This window comes from Micropterus dolomieu, linkage group LG20 (assembly GCF_021292245.1).
Source record: "Micropterus dolomieu isolate WLL.071019.BEF.003 ecotype Adirondacks linkage group LG20, ASM2129224v1, whole genome shotgun sequence".
NCBI classification, from domain to species: domain Eukaryota; kingdom Metazoa; phylum Chordata; class Actinopteri; order Centrarchiformes; family Centrarchidae; genus Micropterus; species Micropterus dolomieu.
The window spans coordinates 4376048-4396496 of NC_060169.1; the positions used below are offsets into that span (position 1 = coordinate 4376048).

The 20449-nt window shown below is 38.2% G+C and overlaps 1 protein-coding gene across 3 annotated transcripts in view; it reads right to left on the bottom strand.

Moving 5' to 3' along the window:
• Positions 1-3413: 3413 nt before the first annotated feature.
• pacsin3 (protein kinase C and casein kinase substrate in neurons 3) overlaps positions 3414-20449 on the bottom strand; it is a 43257-nt gene continuing 26221 nt past the window's right edge. For 2 of the 3 annotated variants that reach the window (XM_046032327.1, XM_046032326.1), the window contains 5 exons: positions 19195-19370; positions 15318-15438; positions 11088-11230; positions 8835-9004; positions 3414-5061 (listed from right to left, as the gene is read on the bottom strand). In XM_046032327.1, the coding sequence (XP_045888283.1) occupies positions 4946-5061; positions 8835-9004; positions 11088-11230; positions 15318-15438; positions 19195-19370 (726 nt within the window). In that variant the 3' untranslated portion in view covers positions 3414-4945. The remainder of the gene's footprint in view (positions 5062-8834; positions 9005-11087; positions 11231-15317; positions 15439-19194; positions 19371-20449) is intronic. The other variant, XM_046032328.1, reaches the window with a different exon arrangement.

Below are 20449 nucleotides of genomic sequence, written 5' to 3' on the forward strand. Positions count from 1 at the left end.
GTTGGGATTGGGGCTGTGTCTTAAAGAAAGACTAACTGGCTTGTAGGAGCCAGAATACTTGCTGTTTGGTAGGGGGTCATATACTTGTTTTTCCTCATCAGATGGTTATCAATTTTAATAAATTCATATGATGTGATTTTCTGGAATTTTCTTTGGGATTCTGTCTTTCACTGTTAGAATGTACATATGATTAAAATTGTAGATCGTTGCATTCTTTGTAAGTGGGCAAACCTGCAAAATCAGCAAGGGGTCAAATACTTTTTTCCCCCACTGTATGTAGATATATTGGGAAGTTGCTTGTAATTACTGTACTAAAAATGTTTTTATAAGGTAAAGCCCCATACATTAAATGTACAAATATGTAGAAATATTGGAGAGTTGCTTATAATTACTATCAAATAATGTTTATGTAAGGTAATCCCCCATAGTTAAATAGTTAAAGTATGTAGAAAGATTGGAGAGATGCTTGTAATTACTATCAAATAATGTTTATATAAAGTAACCCTCCGTATTTAAATAGTAAAAGTATGTAGAAATATTGGAGAGTTGCTTCTAATTACTGTCAAATAATGTTTATATAAAGTAACCCCCCGTATTTAAATGGTAAAAATATGTAGAAATATTGGAGAGTTGCTTGTTATTACATTCAAATAATGTTTATATAAACTAAACCCGCATACATTAATGGTAAAAGCTTGTAAAGTTGTTGGAGATGTGCCTGTAATTACTGTCAAATAATGTTTATATAAAGCAATAACTGTTAAAATGATGTTTCTGTAACTTAATATCACATGATCTTGTTTTTTGTACAGGATAAAACCAATATTTAACAGGAATTTACTGTAAATCGATTGAATAATGGCATAAAATAAAAGTTAAAATCTATTAATATACTGGTATTGGGCTTTAAATTAGGGTATCTGAAGGTAATTATACAACATTTTCTGTCTGCTTTACATAAAAAAGTCTTTACTTTGACAAGGAGTTCTTGTAGATGGATTGGATTATCTTAAAAATATACCAAATAATACTGTATTAAAACAGCAGCCTTCGTTTTAATTATGTAATTTTAAGGTATTTCTGCAATATTTTTAAGTTTTTATACAGATTTATACATTCGTTTAACATTCAACAGAGAATGTTTTAATGAGATTTATTTTTCTTTTTACAGCAGTTCAATTGTAAAAATAAAAAATGCTAATACTAAAAATAAATTGTAAAAATAAATTGTAAAAATTTCTAAATTAATCTATCACCATTTTTATGATTGGTCAGTAAATATATTTATGTATTAATTTTTTTCAGTTTTTATTCAACCGATTGTTAATTTTGTAGTACTGAAGGATGTAATTCTATAGATTGGTTAAGCATAACACATAGTTTATTAACAAATGTGCAGCGTATGAAATCCACTGTGATCAATCAGAAAATTAGTATGTTTTATTAAATCATCGCTGCCTCGGCATGCTGTCACACGTCTGACAGGTCACCGCGCGCCACTCAGAACACTGGCCGACAAATTGTGCAGTTTGGCTTCGAGCATCAAGTAGGTTATTTGATTTCTCCCACTCTTGTCGGTACTTTTGCATCCGCTTTGGTTTCAGAGGGGACGCGAGGGAGATGTCAGTGTCAAATCCGTACCGCCAGCAAGATCCGTTCTGCACATGCGCAAAAGTGGTTCTGTCAGTCAAAGAAGGTTTCCACAAATCTGCCTCTTCAGATGATCTAATTAAATCTTTCATATTTCAGATAACAATTTTGTTTAATCACTGGAGATGAAATATGAAAAACCTTATTCAACAATACATTCAGTACACCGCCGTTGTTTCAACTGGACTCCCTGCCAAGAGACCCGCCATTATCTGACTCCGATTGGCCCTGAACAGAAAAGGGCCAATTGGAAAAATGGGATGTGAATGGGATGTGCCATTTAGTTCTCAAATATGGGAAATATGGGATTTAAATTTAAACTTCTGCTTGTGTTTTTAGTTTTCTAAACTCTAATTTTTAGCTTGCCTCAAATCCATATTGGGCGTCTTTATTAACTTTTACTTCACTACATTTGCGATTTATAGCTTCAGTTCATCAGGTATGTTATATTTTGTTAGAGGTTAGATGCTTTTCCCCCTTTATTGTGTTATATATCTTTACTTCCGTAACCTATCTGTGACACTTTGAAACACATGTCACAATGCTAGCCTTGAATGAAGTAGGGTAAGCCTACATATACAGGTGCTGGTCATATAATTAGAATCAAAAAGTTGATTTATTAAAGTAATTCCATTCAAAAAGTGAAACTTGGATATTATATTCATTCATTACACACAGGCTGATATATTTCAAATGTTTATTTCATTTAATTGTGATGATTAAAACTGACAACTAATGAAAATCCCAAATTCAGTATCTCCGAAAATTTGAATATTGTGAAAAGGTTCAATATTGAAGACAGCCAGCCTCTTTAGCAATGACCTTTTGTGTCTTGCCCTTGTCAATGGTCGTCTTTTGGACAGCTGTCAAGTCAGCAGTCTTCCCCATGATTGTGTAGCCTACAGAACTAGACTGAGAGACCATTTAAAGGCCTTCGCAGGTGTTTTGAGTTAATTAGCTGATTAGATTATTAGTGTCTTCAATATTGAACCTTTTCACAATATTCTAATTTTAGATATACTGATTTTGGGGTTTTCATTAGTTGTCAGTTTTAATCATCACAATTAAATGAAATAAACATTTGAAATATATCAGCCTGTGTGTAATGAATGAATATAATATCCAAGTTTCACTTTTTGAATGGAATTACTGAAATAAATCAACTTTTTGATTCTAATTATATGACCAGCACCTGTATATGTAGGCTTACCCTACTTCATTCAACAATACAATAGGCTGCTCCCCTGTTACTGCCACAATAATCCTTTACATTGTACAGATTATGTTCATAGTTGCTTTAGGAGCTATCACATTGAATTGGTTACGAGCAACAATGGTATGCTAAGCAGCAAGCTAGTGCGATACGTTAAAGTGATCTTAACAATGCCTTCATGTTGATTAAAAAGGTAAAATAATTGTGTTAAACAGAAATGGCTTCATTGAAGATAATCAACAAGAAAAGCACAAGTATATTCCCTAGAAATACCCATGATGCACAGCGGATGAAACACTATTGCAAAAAGCGATTTGAGACTTGTAGCATAAAAACTTTATTGACAAAGTGCTTTTATACTTTTACTTGAGGTTTGTCAAATGATAGTTTTCACTTTTACTTGAGTAAAGATTTTCAGTACTAGAAAAATAACTTGCTTCCAGAACCAGGTGTGCCCGAACACTTCCCAACTCTATGATGTACTTACTTGACATGTCTGCAGGATTTATTACTACTGTGTAAAAGCAATATATGGACAAAAGAAACTTCGAACTGCAGAAAGCTCTTTATTATTGCTTCCCACTTTATGTACGGATTATGTTACAGTTTTGGAAAGAAAAGGAAAGAAAAGGAGCAGCTCTATTATCTCTCATTATTTTAACGTCTACAAAGGTGTAGCGACTCTCAGATCAGCAGGACAGAGGAGGCTCCCTCACACACAAAACATAAGCTTAGACATGAAAACCCAAACCCAGACAAAATATTACCACTTATTTTAGATGTTTGAGCTGTTTGTGTTTCATGATCACAGCACAGCAAAAAAACAAAACTAGCAACAAAACCACCTTCCACAGGTTAAATCACCCATATCTAACAGTCAATTTTACTCTCCCTGCCTTAGTCAGTTGAAAATGAAGAATGATTGCTAAATTCATGAAGAAAATAAATTAGACAGTAAATAAGGACTGTAAAAATGCTATTCTTAAAAGAAACAGGTAGCAGTTTACACCATCCATAATCAAAATCAGTTGACTTGATATAAAGATACAGCTATCACAATTTAAAAAATAAAATCAATAAAGGAAAGAAAGTGAATTCAGTGTCACACCTAGAAACCTACAAAATAACAAAGCATCCTGTTGCGAAGCTAAATGAAGAGGGGGATGGGGCAGGAAAGGTTACAGACTGCACAATCAGAGTCCAGGTAATAGGAGATCCACTGGGTTCTACTGGGATCAGACCGGAGGCCATCAGACAGTTGTGATTCCTCGGTCAGACAGAAGGGTGGTGCTGTAACATTTCTGACCTCATTGACTAAGGCACTGACAGTCTCTCATTGGGCTTTTTTGTCAGCTCTTTGATTAAAGTAGCAACCACACAAAGCTGAGCAGAGAAGACTATGAAGAGGTGCCTCCAGCTGCAGTTCCTATAATGGCCACTAGATGCTGGATCAAAGAAATCTACTGAAAAAGTCCTAAGTTCTCTATAACCTCTATATTTTTAATGACTAATGTATGAAAGTAATATGAGGACAAAATAAAGTCTGTGCTTCTGGTCTAGCTAAAAATAAGCATGTTTTGGGGTGTGTTTAACTGTTCGGTCAGTCAGCCATGACATGATTGCTCAGTGCTGCTCAGCTCCACCCAGGATTTGTGTTTCTGACTTCTAGTGACTGAAAATGACGGCAGCAAGCGAAAAACAAAATCCAAAGTTTGATCAAATGTCCCGTCAGGTGGGTGACGTCCCACCACTTAACGTCCATGTTGCTCTGCAGTGTTCAGTCTGTTCATCTTGGCAGACCTCTGGAGACTCTATGCCTGTAAAGCTTCTTTCAAACAACAACATCATTGACCTCAGGCTGAATACACAGCCTTACACAACAAGTGAATTCTTCCACTGGCTGATTTTCAAAAATGTAACTCAAACAAGATAAAAGGGGGGAAAAAATTGACAAGTTTTAAAGTCAGTAACCAGAAACTGTCTGGTTTCACTGTCTACGTGTCAGCACTAGTAGCTTGTGACTTGTCCTGGCATCTTGAGTGTAGTTGTACCATTGGCTGGGTGACCAGAGAGGGCGGGCCATCAGGAAGCAACAGCCTGGACGTAGTTGGCGGGGTAGAGGCCGACCTGGCCGTTGCTTAACTGTCCTTTACACCAGCCCTGCTCGTCCTCCTCTCCCAGTTTCAGAAGCTCCTCGCCTGTAAGTAACATGATGGAAAGTCAGAGTTTAAATTAAAAGCATTGCGTTTACACTGAAAGTGGGAGGAAGAATTCATTCATGATAAAAATAATCAACACCGGAGGAGAAGAGGGCCACCTGTCCCCGTTGACCAGTGACCTGGTCCTTGTTCAGGCTAAGCAGAGCTGAGCTTGGCTAAGCTTTTCCAAACTAAGGTCTCTCCCTCTGTGGTCCCATCAGGTCCCATTAACTCAGTGTCCCTCAAACCTCCCGTGAGGCGCAACCGCCTTAGAGGACGGACTAAAGCTCCTCGGATCTCCCTGTGCAAACCACAGCCACAGCAACGTTACCTCTTGCTAAAAAGTGAGCCACCATCCACAGCGCAGTCCTGAGAGAATGATCATCGACGGTGCAGCTACACAGAGTTTTTTAGCCTCTTTTAGCTCAGTGTTTGGTTTTGCGGCACTTTATCGTTCAGTTTCATTTGTTTCTCGCTCCTTTATTATTATTATTAAGGACAACCCACATTAATCAGCATTTCTGTAAATGTTAGCTAAACACCAAACTTTCAACTGCAACCCCGTTTTCAGCAGCAGAATACTTTATTTTTTATTAAACTATTTTATTGTCCCACCAGGGCAGGAAAACATTTCTCTCACCGAATAATAATAATAATAATAATAATAATAGAAGAAGAAGAATATGATTGTCTATTTAATTTGGCAGAGGAGCAAAGAAACCAGAAAATATTCACATTCAGAAGCTGGAAGAGAATTTTTTTAAAAGAGTAATTAAATAGTTGACAACCAATTAATTAATTTTTGTAGCTCTATATGTCTTTGTAAGGTGATTTTGGAATCTATAAACATATTCAGTTCACTTAAAGAGGTGGTATTATGCTCATTTTCAGGTTATTTAGAGGTTGTGCCAGAACAGGTTTACATGTTTTAATTTTCAAAAAACACCATATTTTTTGTCATACTGCACATTGCTGCAGCTCCTCTTTTCACCCTGTGTTGAAGGCTTCGTTTTAGCTATGGAGTGATACATCTGGTCTCAGAGAAGGGCTTCTGATTGGCTAGTAGTCGTCACAGGGATGAAAGGGAAGCGGCTGGACTACAAACGAGCTGTTTTCAGTTCAGAGCAGAGTTTTCTGTGGGAGATGGGAACTCCCTTTGGGCTGGACTTTGGGCTTTTTCACTTTGCAAACCTGTTACATGCACAAAAAAAAAATATATAGACTCAATAAAGGAGAGGGGGAAAAGCCACAAAGCATAATACCACCTCTTTAAAGATAAAACCACATGGTAGCTTGGAATCAAATGCTTTGTCATTAATTGACTATTGATTGATTTTTTTTTTTTTAAATTTAGTGGCTATGGCTCATTTAATCTGACAGAGAGGAGTTTTCACACTGAGTCGGGGGGTTTATACGATGTATTCCCGTACCAACATCTAGACATTTCAGGATCAGAGCCATGCCATCAGAGTCAATAAGTAGAACCGCTGACTGAGCTACAGCGTAGTACCCACTCAGCGACTCTCTCAAGGGGCAAAAATGTGCTTCTAGTGACAGCAAAGCTTTAGAAGACTCCTTGTCTTTCCAGCAGACGCACACAGTAGCTGCTCGTTAGCTCTGACCACCAGCTCAACGTTGCTGTCCATGTTACACTGCTCAGCAACATTTCAAGTTACAGCAACCACGACCACCATGACAACCACGAGGTCAAGCCTTATATGCAATGTGTCTGCCCAGGCGAGACCCCTCCTCCTCCACTAAATAAAAAAATCATGATGGTGCCATATTTTTCATTCAAAAACGGCAAATTGGGCTGAAAGGCGACAACTTTTTAATAAAGTGGAGTGATAAAGTATTGGAATACATAGTGCACACAGAAACGGTTGATGTATTCTTGTCATAAAGACCATTTGACTGTAAATACTACATACAGCGAATACAATATGTCTAATGACAGTAATTCATCAGACAATAAATTACCTTGATAAACTGAAGTCTCTGATCTTGTTCTGTGTTTTCACAAACTAAATGTCTTTTCTTTTCATCGCATTTGTCTTTTAAGCACTTCAGATCAACTGCGTATAGAGTCCGTTATAAATAAGGGTGACTTTACTTGACTTACCTGACAGGTGAGTGAATGATATTAGTGTGGAATCGAATTATTCAATCATAATCCAACAACACAACCAATTAGCATCCTTGATATATGTCAAAACATCCAGCAGATCAGGAACATAAAACCAAAAAAAGGTTTTATTTCCAAAACAAATACCAGAGTTCTTGGATGAGACAGTTTTAACTAAGAGCAAACTAGAACAGCAAGTTATTCCATCAAAATAAAAGCATCAATCCTCTGACTATCTGTTCTGATTTCACACTTATTTGAAACTGAACTCTAAATGCTTTTATTTCCAAAACAGAACTCATCAGGCTGCTCACACTTCACATCTGCCACAGCTGCACACATCATGCAGTGAGGCGCAGCAGAAACGCACACTTCTCGTGTTATCTGTGAGTTTACATCAGAAACCTTTGCAGTAATGATCAAATTCAAGTCACAGAAAGTTTAACAACTGAGATGGAGCAAAAATAGTCTCATTCTGTGTTCAGAGAAATTAAATTTGTTTCAGTTTCACACGTTGTGTTTCTTGATTTAAACACAGATGGCAACCAAACAAGGAAGTTTTGTTAATCTACTGAAGCTGCAGCCGATAAAGTGTCTGTGACTCAGATGGACTCATTCATGCAAGACTCATGAACTTTAAGGCGAGCGGCTCAACAGATCACAGCAGTGATGACATGCAGACTGAGGTAAGATCTAACAGGTGTGTCTCCACTACTTTACAGTCTTACTGCATTTGATCTGCACTCATGTCTTGTGTTTGACATGAGTGTGCGTGTGTGTAAATGTGTTAAGAGGAGACATCACAGTTGAACAAAAAAATAATGATGGGATCAATGGACATTTCTGGCTCTGAAATATAAAATTATTCTACTAGGACGTACAAATATATATATCTAAATAAATAAAATTAATGTTTCATAAAAGCTGTAATTTCTTGAAAATGTGTAAATCGGTTTATTTAAAGAGATTATGTCAGATTTAATTTTCTCTTTAGGCTAACTAGGGGGGTAATGTTATAAACAAAATACTACGTAAATGAGGAAAATACTTTAACTGAATTTTTTTCAGGTGAAAAAAAAAGAAAAAAAACGGACAATATCAAGACCACTTACAAAAATCCAATCCCACAAAGTAGTAACCCTTTAATAAATACTAATGTACTGTGTTATGCAGAGTGGGGACAGACCATTTTTTAATATTTATTTTTGTGGGTTATGGTTACGGCACTTATAGAAGCCGACCGCGAACGTTGCTTTTTATAGTTTTTCACAACCGAGTCATATCCTTATTACCACAGTTTTCACATGATCATGACTTATTACATTTTCTGTATAATGTTTTTTTGGTGCACTGATCCCAACTTTATCTTGTGATTAAGTTGTGATCTTGAGATAACAGGCCGAATAAATAGCCTACTAAAACCCTCTCTGCACCAAACGCAAACAGTCCTAAAATTCTGCATTGAGGTCTGTCAACACCTCTCTGACTCAGTGTCATTTGATTGTACAGGTGTTTAGTTTTACTTTGCCTGCTCTGCACATTTTATAAAGCGACAGCATTCATAAAACTAAAACCGATCAATCAAACCAAAACTTCACTCTCTCCCCTGTGATGCCTCCCCTCTGTAAGCATTAGTAAGTGTTAATACCTGCATTAAAGCTGAGCTCATCGGCCTCCTGGCCCGTGTAATCATAGAGCGCTCGGACTCGCACCCCCTCTACCTGATCCTCCTCATCCTCCGCCTCCCCCACACCGTTCTCTGCCAGCACCTTCTTGGGACTTTCCTCGTCTGACCAGTCTGACGAATAATCTTTCACCCTGAGAGAAGAGACGTGACAGAGAGACAAAGTCAGAAAGACACACATATACAGGCACTGAAATTTACACCTGCCAACCACCAAATGTTGGTTATATTTTTCTGACAGAAAGTGTTTGATCAGCACCTGAATGCAGAAATTATTGTCCAGTAGTGAAAAATGCCATTAATATCCTCATCAATAAAAGGTGCTGATACTTTGAAAACTATTGTTAAAATCTATTCTATGTTGTTTTAAGCAAAAGAGTTAAATTAGGTCAAATAAAAAACATTGTAAAGTTGCAGCAACAGTCACATATTCCCTCAAATTTATTTGGCTGCAGCCTGATTTTAAGTCCCCCCCTCCCCCGGCTCCCTGGGTTACTGCATATACCCCTTTAAAGTTAATGTGCACCAGTTGAGGTGTAAATAAACTAATAGAGGCTCCGTAGCTGCGTCACATAACTCCTGGCAACCACAGCTGTCATCATTATGGATGTCTTGTGGGGAACAGGGTGTGTGAAAATGTCTGAGCGGTACAGGTTCAGGCTGTGAGGAGTAAGACACCACAGAGAGATTATGGCACAACAGTGAGCTCACGGTGGGAGACAAGAAACCAGCTGATGCAGACAGAATCACTGACGAGCAGAAAGCTGCTAATGGCTGCACAGAAAATCATTATAGCTGTCTCTCTACCTAGTACTTTATTTATTTTTCCCCATTTTATTTGAGGATGTCCAAATTTCAACTGTATGTTTTATGCACAACATACTAGCACCAAAAAATTTCAAAATCTAAATGCATCACTACAACCCCCAAGGATGTCACAAACCGATGATTCATTAGTATCAGAAATCTCAATTTACTGCTGGCTGAAGAGTAAAATATTGTATGTTCAATTTGCAGTGAAGACTAAATGACTGAACAAAGGTGTGATCTGGGACATGAAGTCATATGCTAATCAATACATCAACATGCACTTGCTCAGGGTGTCTGTAAAGTCTTTGCCTGAAAATTGACCGACTCTGGAACCATGGTAAATACCTTCAAAAAGGTGATACAGTTCTTATTAAATCGCTTATTAAAGCTAGCAATTTCAAGAACTAGCATAGCCTGCCATAGCAGTGCCTCGTAAAGGAAACAGCCAAAAGTAGCCTCATGTGATAGCATGATCTTTTTCCCAGGATCCCCACCCCCTAGCCCCAGAAATGGGGAACATAATATGACCCTTTGTCATGTTCCCATTATGTACCCTTCAAATCTGGGGAACATAGGACCCTGGGAACATAGGAATGACGTTGCATGCTGCAATACCGGGTTCTCAAACTACCAAATGTGCATCATCTGCATAACGTTTTTTTATGTGACATTTAACATTTGTCAAGATTTGCGTAACGGCACAACATGGCGACACACACATACACACACACACACACACACACACACACACACACCTCTGACCAACAGCACTCTGATTTACCAAAAAGTGTCTTTGTAAAAGCTAAAAAACCTCGAGCACAGAGCACACTTTTAAGAGAGGTGGACGAGTGAGTTTAATGTGACTGCTTTGTGTCTCATCTGCAAGAGACACCTGAGCACAATCTCACCATTTTGATGGTTTTGCAGTGTTTCTTTTTCCCTGCTGTGTGTTCAAGTGCCCGATAGTAACTAGAAGGAGACAGCTTTCTAGCTACTAATTAGTGCTCATTTGCACAGGATGTTAACTCCTCAGGGTGACTACAAGGCAACAAAATAAACTGCATGCTGCCTCTATTTGTTCTACATGTTGTCTGTTTAGTCCCCATCACCTGAATCATTACATTTTAGGGTGAAGACTTGGTGTAGGGTAAGGGTAAGGCAAGTAGTGGTTATGTTTATGCTTATGTTAATTCTTCAGGGAATGAATGCAAGTCAATGTAATCTCCTCTGAAGTAATGGAAACACACACACACGATGGCGCTCAGGTTTATATCACGCTTCCTCTGACAAACTGAAGGCAACAGAGCACCTGTTCGCGGATAAAAAAAGATCAGGGATCCAGCCCTGTAATGAAACATTAGTAACGATTGTTGTAGTTTGTCTGCAGCAGACATGGAGCTGTCCAACCTGCCAGTGTCCAGGGTGATGGGACTCGGCGGGACATCACCTCCACCTGAGGAGACAATGTTGGTGAGGGTGACCACGTTCTCCTCAGACTCTCCACCTCGCATCTTCCTGCTGATGGAGCGACTCGCCTCCGGAGACCACTCCTGCGCACACACACACACAGAATTTGTAAACACAGTTTTGAAATAACGCATTCTTCCTCTTGCAGATGAAAAGCCAGATTCATAAGCAATAAAACGCAACATTGCTAAATTCAATAATCTCAGGGGTTTTGCTGCTACAGCCTTGCCAACCTTGTCTGGTAGGACCACTTGCATATGGTGGCGAATGTTAGCACACTCTAAATAGATACTGATGAGAACTGGCATTATTCGATATTAATATATATAATTTTTTACTGTGTTTAGACGGGGTGTGATTGCAAGTCAGTGGAAAAACACTAATTTGCCCGGGCAGCACAAATTAATGTGAAGATGCGACTGCACGAGTGGAAAATGTTTGAGCTTGAGTGGGAATAAAAGCTCATGGGGCTTTTTGGGTCTAGTGTTACTTTATGAACATACAGAGACAAGAGGTAACAGGAGACTGGTGAGAAATAATAAAAAGAAAAAGGAGTTCAGTCAGAGGCTGACCTGCCACACAAACACACTTACATAAACAAGGTCGGTTGCTAGATAGCTTACAGCTAATGTTTGTACAGTCTGTACATTGGCTGTTTGGGGTATTTATATTCTATTCAGAGGATTTATATTTCAATGGTAAACTGCAACATATTATAATCTAGAAAATAATAAAATATTTAGGGTTAATATTGGACAATTATACGAAAATGACAACTTGTGTAATACAATAATGACAAAACAAAAACACCTGCTGTGGCAAATATCTCATAAAAACTCAAACAATCTTAAACTGAACAAAACGCACCTCATCTATTTTCTAAGATTTGATGAGGATGATTGTCTCCAAATGGGTTGCTTACTTTTTTTTTGTCTTAGTGGCCAGTTAATGAACACTCTCGCCCTGTGGTAGATAATCAGTGGAGTCTGATCGGATCACACTCAGACAAAAGCAAACACACACTTTGGCCATAATAACAGGGTTCTGACAGAAGTAGGTGGATGGGGGATACGGTTACCGGTATTTACAGTCTCACTGCACAGAACTATCAACGCTACAGGAGGTGTGTGTGTGTGTTTGAACCAAAAGTCCTCACAGATATAGAAGAACACACATGAACATGTCTATACCTCTCAAAAAGGAGGATTACAGATTTTCCTCCAAGGTGAGGACATCTCTTCAAAAGTCTTACATTTCTAAAAGTACAAGTATGTAGCAGAGGAGTTAAGGTTGGAGTTATGAATGAGTATAGTCAACACTAAGTCCTCACAAGTACAGAAATACAAATGCGTGTGTAGGTGTGTGTATGTGGACAATGGCTTTCTGTTTGCGTGTTAGCTGCCCTGTGGGAACGCCAGGAGATTCCTCAGAGGACAGAAGAGATTCATGTCTTTCTGCCAACTGTACACTCGCCTGAAACAAACCTGACTTCATGACAAAGAAATTATCCTTTAAGCTGTTTGTGCTATACTGAACTTCAAAAGCACAGTTTTCATACTGTGCGGGCCTCAGCTATCATTCTTTACTGTTACACTGAAACCCAAAATGGTACAAGCGATCAGCTGTAATTTTGTACAAAGTACCATTTATAACAAAAGCTGCATTATGTCATGTTATCTTGGTGAGGTCTCATAACTAACTACACTTAACAAATGTTAGGGATAAACTATGTTTATCTCATGTGCTTCTGAAAAGAAGAAGATAATCGAAATGTCGGATTTAATAATCTTCAAATATCAAAATCTGTATCAGTCTTTGGTCGGGCTCTAGTAATAATATTAATGTGTTCATATGAAAAGTTGTAATTGTTTACTATCCTAGGGGGACTTAAAGTTTTACTCCTACTATTCAGTTACCCCTGAAATAGAGTAACTGAAGAGTAGGATTGGGTAATAAAAACGCAACATGCTTAACACCAGCTTTTGGATTCCTGAAGGAAAAGATTAGAGGTCAATGTACATGTGTGCTTACAACATGGCAAATCAGACAGACTACTCAAAAGTGTTGGTAAAGCTTAACACAGCGGTGATAAGGTAAAATATCCATCTAACATGACAACATTTCCTGCAGCAGCCTTTTTTTTTTTTTTACGTCCCTTGATGTAATCAAAATACCCCTGAATCAGCTAAGCTTAGCATGTCTAAGTAAAAACAAGTCTGAACAGCATATATTCAACCTGCAAACTGCGAGATAGGGTTATTTTACTTTATTTTACCTTCTTACATAAAGAAACAAAAACTGAATATATGGCAGCAGTAACCTGTCATCCAATCAGGTTAGAGGTAGGGCTGGGCAATAAAACTATAACAATAATTATTGCGATATAATTTTCCTTGACAAATATAACAAATATTCAATTCATTTGAATCATTAAAGAATCAGCACTTAATTTTTCTATAAAGATATTTATTTTGCTGAGGAAAAAGGACTAAAAAAGGATTTTACTTCATTTTACTCATGCATATTGTTGAAAAAAAGATTTTTATCCTTATTGTTTTCAATGTTCTACCACAGATTTGTTAAGTGATCCACTGGCATGAAGTGTTTGTTCTGACAATAAAGAAAAGTTTAAAACCACAATTAACCTTCTGGTTTCTTCAACTTTTACCCAGGAGAGAAAATCTGTTTAAACTTAAAATAAATAAAAGATTTGACATTTATGTGATAATTATCAATATCTACTCACATGTGATAACATTTTTAGCCATTACATACAATAGTCCTGCAATAAATCATAAAAAGTATAATGTTTCGGTGAGTTGGTGGTTCAATTTTTAAGGCTGTTTGTGCTGCTGTTGAATTGCAAACTTTTCTGGTATTTACACTAATTAATAACATATAACGAAACCGCTGAATATGTTAAATCAATACAGACCAAACTTTGTTTTATTTAGCTTTCAGAACATGAGGATGTGCTGGTTTTGCCCATAAAAACCTTGTGTTATGGGATCTTTTACTGCAGTTAGTTAACCTTAGATGCAGCTCTCAACCGACGCGCTGCCACTTTGTTGGAACATGGCTAAAAATAATCTTTACTAAAAGGAGCAAACACTCCTCAGTTTGATTGAATTGTTCAGGACTCCTTTAGTCATCGGAAGGGTTATCTTCATATATGGAAAGCAGAGAACAGCCAAATGGATTTTCTAAAACAGCCTTTTAGTGCAGTAAGTATTACATGTCAACTCTTTTGTACGAAATTGAAATTTAAGGTGGAACAGGAACACACACACACACACACACACACACACACACACAGTCAGTTTGTAGTTGCCAAAAACTAAAAGTGTGGGGGGTGGAGGCAGGAATCCAGATCATTGTATCTCTATTATGATTTGACAATAGGGTCTGCAGCTCTTTTCAGACCTAAAATAGGACAATATAATGATTCCTTCAATTTGGAGAGAAGAGGGTGTGGAAATACTTGTAACTGATAACGATCAGTCCTCAAACGCCTGGCTCTATTGAGATGTTAAAAAAAGCTGTTTTTACATTTCAGTTTTTTGTACAGATTAAACAAACTAATATATTGTGTTACTTAGTGATTACTGATCAGTGTTGGTAGGCTGTTTTTGTTACCTGGAGACAGAGCCAGACGAGCTGTTTCCAGACGTTTACAGTCTTTGTGCTAAGCTAAGCTAACAGGCTGCTGCCTGTAGCTTTATATTTACTGCATAAACGTGAGAGCGGTATCACTCCTACATTTTGAGATATTCAGGGTTTTTTTTGCTGAGAGAACATTTCCTTTAAACTATGTGAAGAAACAGTTGTACTTCTGACTCCCAGACTCTGCTGATTGATTTTACATTATCTGTAATATTTGCGTAGTTTAAATGTGTAGGTTTCCACCAACAAGTAAATAAACCTGCATCAGTGTGTGTGTGTGGGTGTGTGTATTCAGACATTCCTGACACCACTCAGAGGTCTCAGGCACACAACAAGGCTTTCTTTGGAAGCCTGTTTAATATTCAGTCTGTCTTTCGCACACTGAACTACTCCAGTCCTGCACAGTATCCTTGTTTTCTTGTTCAAAAAAATGAATGAAAGTTATATAAATAGTCCCGTATGAATTGAAATAGAGCGAGTAGTGTGTGTTTGTCTATCGGTCCAAACCTCAAACTGTGGCCAGTTCATGCTCATGCCCGGTCCGTGGGTGTTCCTCCACCATCTGAGATCTTCAGTTTCATTGGCTGCTTCGATGGTCTGACCCAGGTCCCGGTACAGGCTTTTGAATCTATTGGACAAAGTGACCGTCAATCATCACATCTACACCCTCCTCCTCCTCCTCCTCCTTTAAATTCAGTCATTAGAGAGTCTTTGAGGATTTATAACATTTAACAGTAGTCTGCACTTTATACTGTTTTGTCTGTCCTATAACATGCAGTGCTGTGGTAAAGGTTTTAGACAGGTGTGTAAGAATACTTTCAAAAATAGACATGTAATTATATATAATTATTAACAAAATACAAAGTGAGTGAAGAGAAGAAAAATTAAACAAAATCCATATTTGGTGTGGCCACCCTTTGCCTTCAAAGTTCTTGTAGGTTGTCTTTCATTAACTGAAACAGAAACAGCTGCATAGGAGGAATAAAACTGTGTGAGGAACAGCCGAACTCAGCTAACAAGGTGAGGTTGCTGAAGACAGTTTACTGTCTAGAGTCATACACCATTACAAGACTGAACACAGCAACAAGACACAAGGCAGTTAAACTGCATCAGCAAGATCTCTCCCAGGCAGAAAAAAACAGAGGTTTCCAGATGTGCTGTCCAAGCTCTGTTGAAGCAGCACAAAGAAATGGGCTAGACTGAGGACCAAAGGCGCAGTGATCAGCCAAAGAAACTTACTGCAGCAGATGAAAGACACATCATCCTTACTTCCCTTCACAATCGGAGGATATCCAGCAGTGCCATCACCTCAGAGCTGGCAGAAAACAGCGGGACTCTGGTACACCCATCTCCTGTCTGGAGAAGTCTGGTCAGAAGTGGCTTCATGGAAGACTTACGGCCAAAAAGCTATACCTTCGACATTGAAACAAGGCCAAGAAATTCAACTATGTACTGAAACACGGGAACTGGGGTGCAGAAAAATGGCAGCAGGTGCTCTGAACTGAAATGTTTTAGTATTTGGCTGCAGCAGAAGGCAGGTTGTTCGCTGAAGGCCTGGAGAGCGGTACAAGAATGAAGCATGGTGGAGGTTCCTTGCAAGTTTGGGGCTGCATTTCTGCAAACGTAGTTGGGGATTTGGTCAGAATGAATGGTCTCCCCAATGCTGAGAAGTACAGGCAGATACTTATCCATCATACAGTACCATCAGGGAGGCATCTGATTGGCCCCAAAGTTATTCCGCAGCAGGACAACGACCCCAAACATACAGCAAAAGTTATGAAGAACTATCTGTAGTTTAAAGAAGAACAAGAAGTCCTGGAAGTGATGTATGGTCCCCACAGAGCCCTGATCTCATCATCATCGAGTCCATCTGGGATTAAATAAAAGGAGAGAAGCAACTGAGGCTGCTGAAATCCACAGAAGGACAGTGGGTAGTTGTCCAAGAAGTTTGGGTCAACATACCTGAGTTCCTTCAAAGAGTATGTGCAAGTGAACCTAGAAGAACTGATGCTCTTTTGAAGGCAAACGGTGGTCACAACAAAATTAATTAGATTTTTGAATTTGATTGTTCTTCTGTTCACTCACTTTGCATTTTTTTGACTGCTAAATATAATCTATTAACATTCCCATTTTGAAAAGAATACTTTACAGCAACCGTAGTACTGTATGTCATGATGCATTTTCTAATCCCAGACAAATGGCATTAGCTGTGCTCAATTAGGAAATGTAAACTAGGAAGGGGACAAGTTTCTCCAGCTTTTTTATAGCTACAATTTTGTGTGTCGTATTATTTCACAATGTTGTATTTGATTTTTCCCGGTTAACATGTAGCTCCTCTGATGAATTCTCAGGCTTAAAACAGCTATAACTGATCTTTTTATTACCAAATGTCTGGTAAGGAGATGAGCCTACAGAGAATTACTATAATAATTGATTCTTTGTTAACATAAAAGCATCGATTAGAGCAGCTTTAAAGTCAGCTAGAAGGCAAGAGGTACAACATTATTGTGGTATTTGCCATTTCAACATGGCAGAATTACAGTGCTCACATACTGTGCGTTTTATTTACTCCTGGTTTCACAATGTAATCTGGGGGCTGGGCCTTTAAAATTCCTGAAGCCGCCATTTAAAGGAGGAATTCCAGATAAGACCATTGTATGTGAATATGTTCTAGTCAGCATTATCATTATCCGTGCAGGTTTGTTTACACTCAGAGATGATATGAAGGATAAAGCTGCATCCATTCTTCTACATCCAGCCTTCCCAGGTTTCAACTACATCTCACAGTCTCCCTATGTGGAGTTTCCTTAGTACATGTACTTTTACAAAACGGTAAAATATATCATCTAACTTGTGTACTTCTGACTCACAATCCTACCTAATCTGTTTACTTTAAACTGCTCTATAATAGGTTTCTCCAAATTTGAAACCTAAAACAAATTCTTTAATCTTAAAGATAGTTTAAACTTCTGGGTCCTCTAATAATTATTGAAAATGAATTTCACAAACTTTTGGAGATGAAAGTCTCACTGGAACTGTTGAAAATCAAAAAACACCCATGGCTAGGGTTCATAAGGAGACACTTCTTCATTTAAAAAAAAGGATAGGTGCACATTTTTCTAAGTCAGTTGTAAAATAATGATGTCCATATGTGCACTGAATCAGGTTTTTGTCTCTAGCCATAAAGAGTTCCCTTATTAACGCAATTTCAAAGTAAATGATGGGGATTCAAAATAAACAGTCTTTGTTCAAAATACATCAAGTTCAACTGAATTTAATATGAGGCAATTTAATATAAGTTAGCAATAAGAAAAAGAGGGAATTTGGCACTTAGAAGAACATAACTTCACTTTAATTAGCTTTAGCTGAAAGTTTGAACAGAACAGGACTGTGGATTTTGTTCCCTGTCACTTACATCCAATTGACATTTAAAAGGGATCTGCGTAGAGCCAGAATGGACAAGAGGAATGATTACAGTGAAACGTACATATGGGCATGTGTGACGGAAATTCAAGAGCGGATTTGAACCCGGGTCTACAGGGTACCAAACACGCAACTTGACCGCAACGCCAAAGAGCCAGGCTCGTTGGTATGGCAGTCGCAGCGCATACTCAACTGTAGTGACGGTGGTCCGTCACAGCATGTGAGAATTACATCCCTTTAACGGGTCACAAGTTAAAAAGGTTGGGAACCACTGCTCATGAACGCCCTCGAGCATGGTAATTTCTAAACTAAGGTTTGTAAGAGCTTTGTCTGCGAGTCTGGATTTTGAGTTTAGACCAAGGTCACTGTGGGATGACGTGGTCTTTCATTAGCTCGGCAGGAGCCAAATGTCTCTGTACTGCATTTCGGCAATCAACTTACACAGTTGACTCTGATTTTGGAGAATAAAACCATTTAACTTTAAGGAAAAACAATGAAATAAAATTACCGGTTCACTTTTTCCAAGTGTATTCCCATCAAATTTCATCACTGCGTGACGTAAAGTTCCTCTTCACAGAGTTAAAGTATTGTGTATTTTTGCTCAATATTTGGACAAAAGATCTTGTTGGACTTTACCAATCACGGTTGCCGTGGTAACGGTGGCTTGTTTAAATAGAACGAAAGGTCAATAGTTAATGGACAACACCATGAGTTTTCTATTAACTCCTGTGTACACACACACACACACACACACACACACACACACACACGTCGACAGTTCTGCATGCCTTCATTCGGCATCATGGATCATGAATCACCCTGTTTTCTCTGAAGATGTATGTGTGTGTGTGTGTGTGTGTGTGAGAGTGAGTGAGTGAGTGAGTGAGTGAGTGAGTGAGTGAGTGAGTGAGTGAGCGAGCGAGCGAGCGAGCGAGTGAGTGAGCGAGTGTGTGTGTCCTACCCTTCTTTGGCAGACAGGTTGAGGTGTGTGTGGATGTCCAGCAGGACTTCTTTAAAGAAGCGCAGCCTCTTTCGCTCGGCCTCCTGGGTGAGGTCGAACACCTGCTCCATGTCCTCCATGTAGCGGGGGTTACAGCGGTTCAGCTCCTCCAGGGCCCTTGTGTAGCGCTCCTTCACCTGCCACACAGGGAATACATACTGAGCTACTGTACGAGACTTAGTTAGATGAAGAGAACTACATGACCTCTATGTCAACATTTATGGAGGAGGCATTTTTAACATTAAACCTGGAGACTGACCCCGCTCTGTTAGTTTGAAAGACTTGGCTCATTCAATCACAGCTGCTGGTGAGAGGTTGTGACTTTTTTGCTGCTTAATAGTGTTGAACCCCAGAAATTAATATCTCAGTATTAACCAGACTTTTTGCTGAATCCACTGTTTCATAGAGAATTTGTGTTCTCCTCTATCTGTGTGTCCATGTGTGTGCAAGACTAATTTAAATACTGAAACAAAGCACGAAACAAAGAAACTATTCAAATTCCAACCCAAAATTAATTCCAAACCGATATTCATCTCAGTGAGTCCATTTTATTTATGTGAAGCGCCTCTCAACTCCTATAAATCCTCCCGAGACCTGGCAATTAATTTTTGTCCTCTATGGGGGACATGGCAATGAGGGCTCTATTTAAACACCATGCATGTAGCCTGTTTGAGTCTTAATGTACAGTAAAGAGTATATCCTGGGCTTTCTAGTGATGTCAAAGAACAATGGTTGTGTGGCTGCAGAGCTAATCTTTTTAAAATATATAAAAATAATTTGTTTAACAAATATCATGTTTGTATTCTTGATAAATCTTTTGTTTAGTATGTATGAAAGCCTTAACTGTATTATTACTAAGATTTCAGTATATTAATATATTAAGTCTTTTAAAATAAACTTTTAAGACCATTTGCTTTTAAAAGAAATGTAATGCAAAAGAATTTAAAATATAAAAATCTTTTTCTTCGGAGTCTCAGGAGGGTCAAAAAGAATATAAACAACATACAGACATCTGGTTCACACTACATGGACAGCAAACTAACCGTTATAACCATATTACAAATTACATGTTGCAAAACATGTATATGCAAAAGTGATTTTGCATGAATCAAAGTTGTGCTAAATAATCTGTTTGGGCCCCCATTTGTCCAAATTTCTCTTCTTTTCTTACTTCTAATAAACCAGTCAACTACTACTACTAAAATTACTTGGTCTT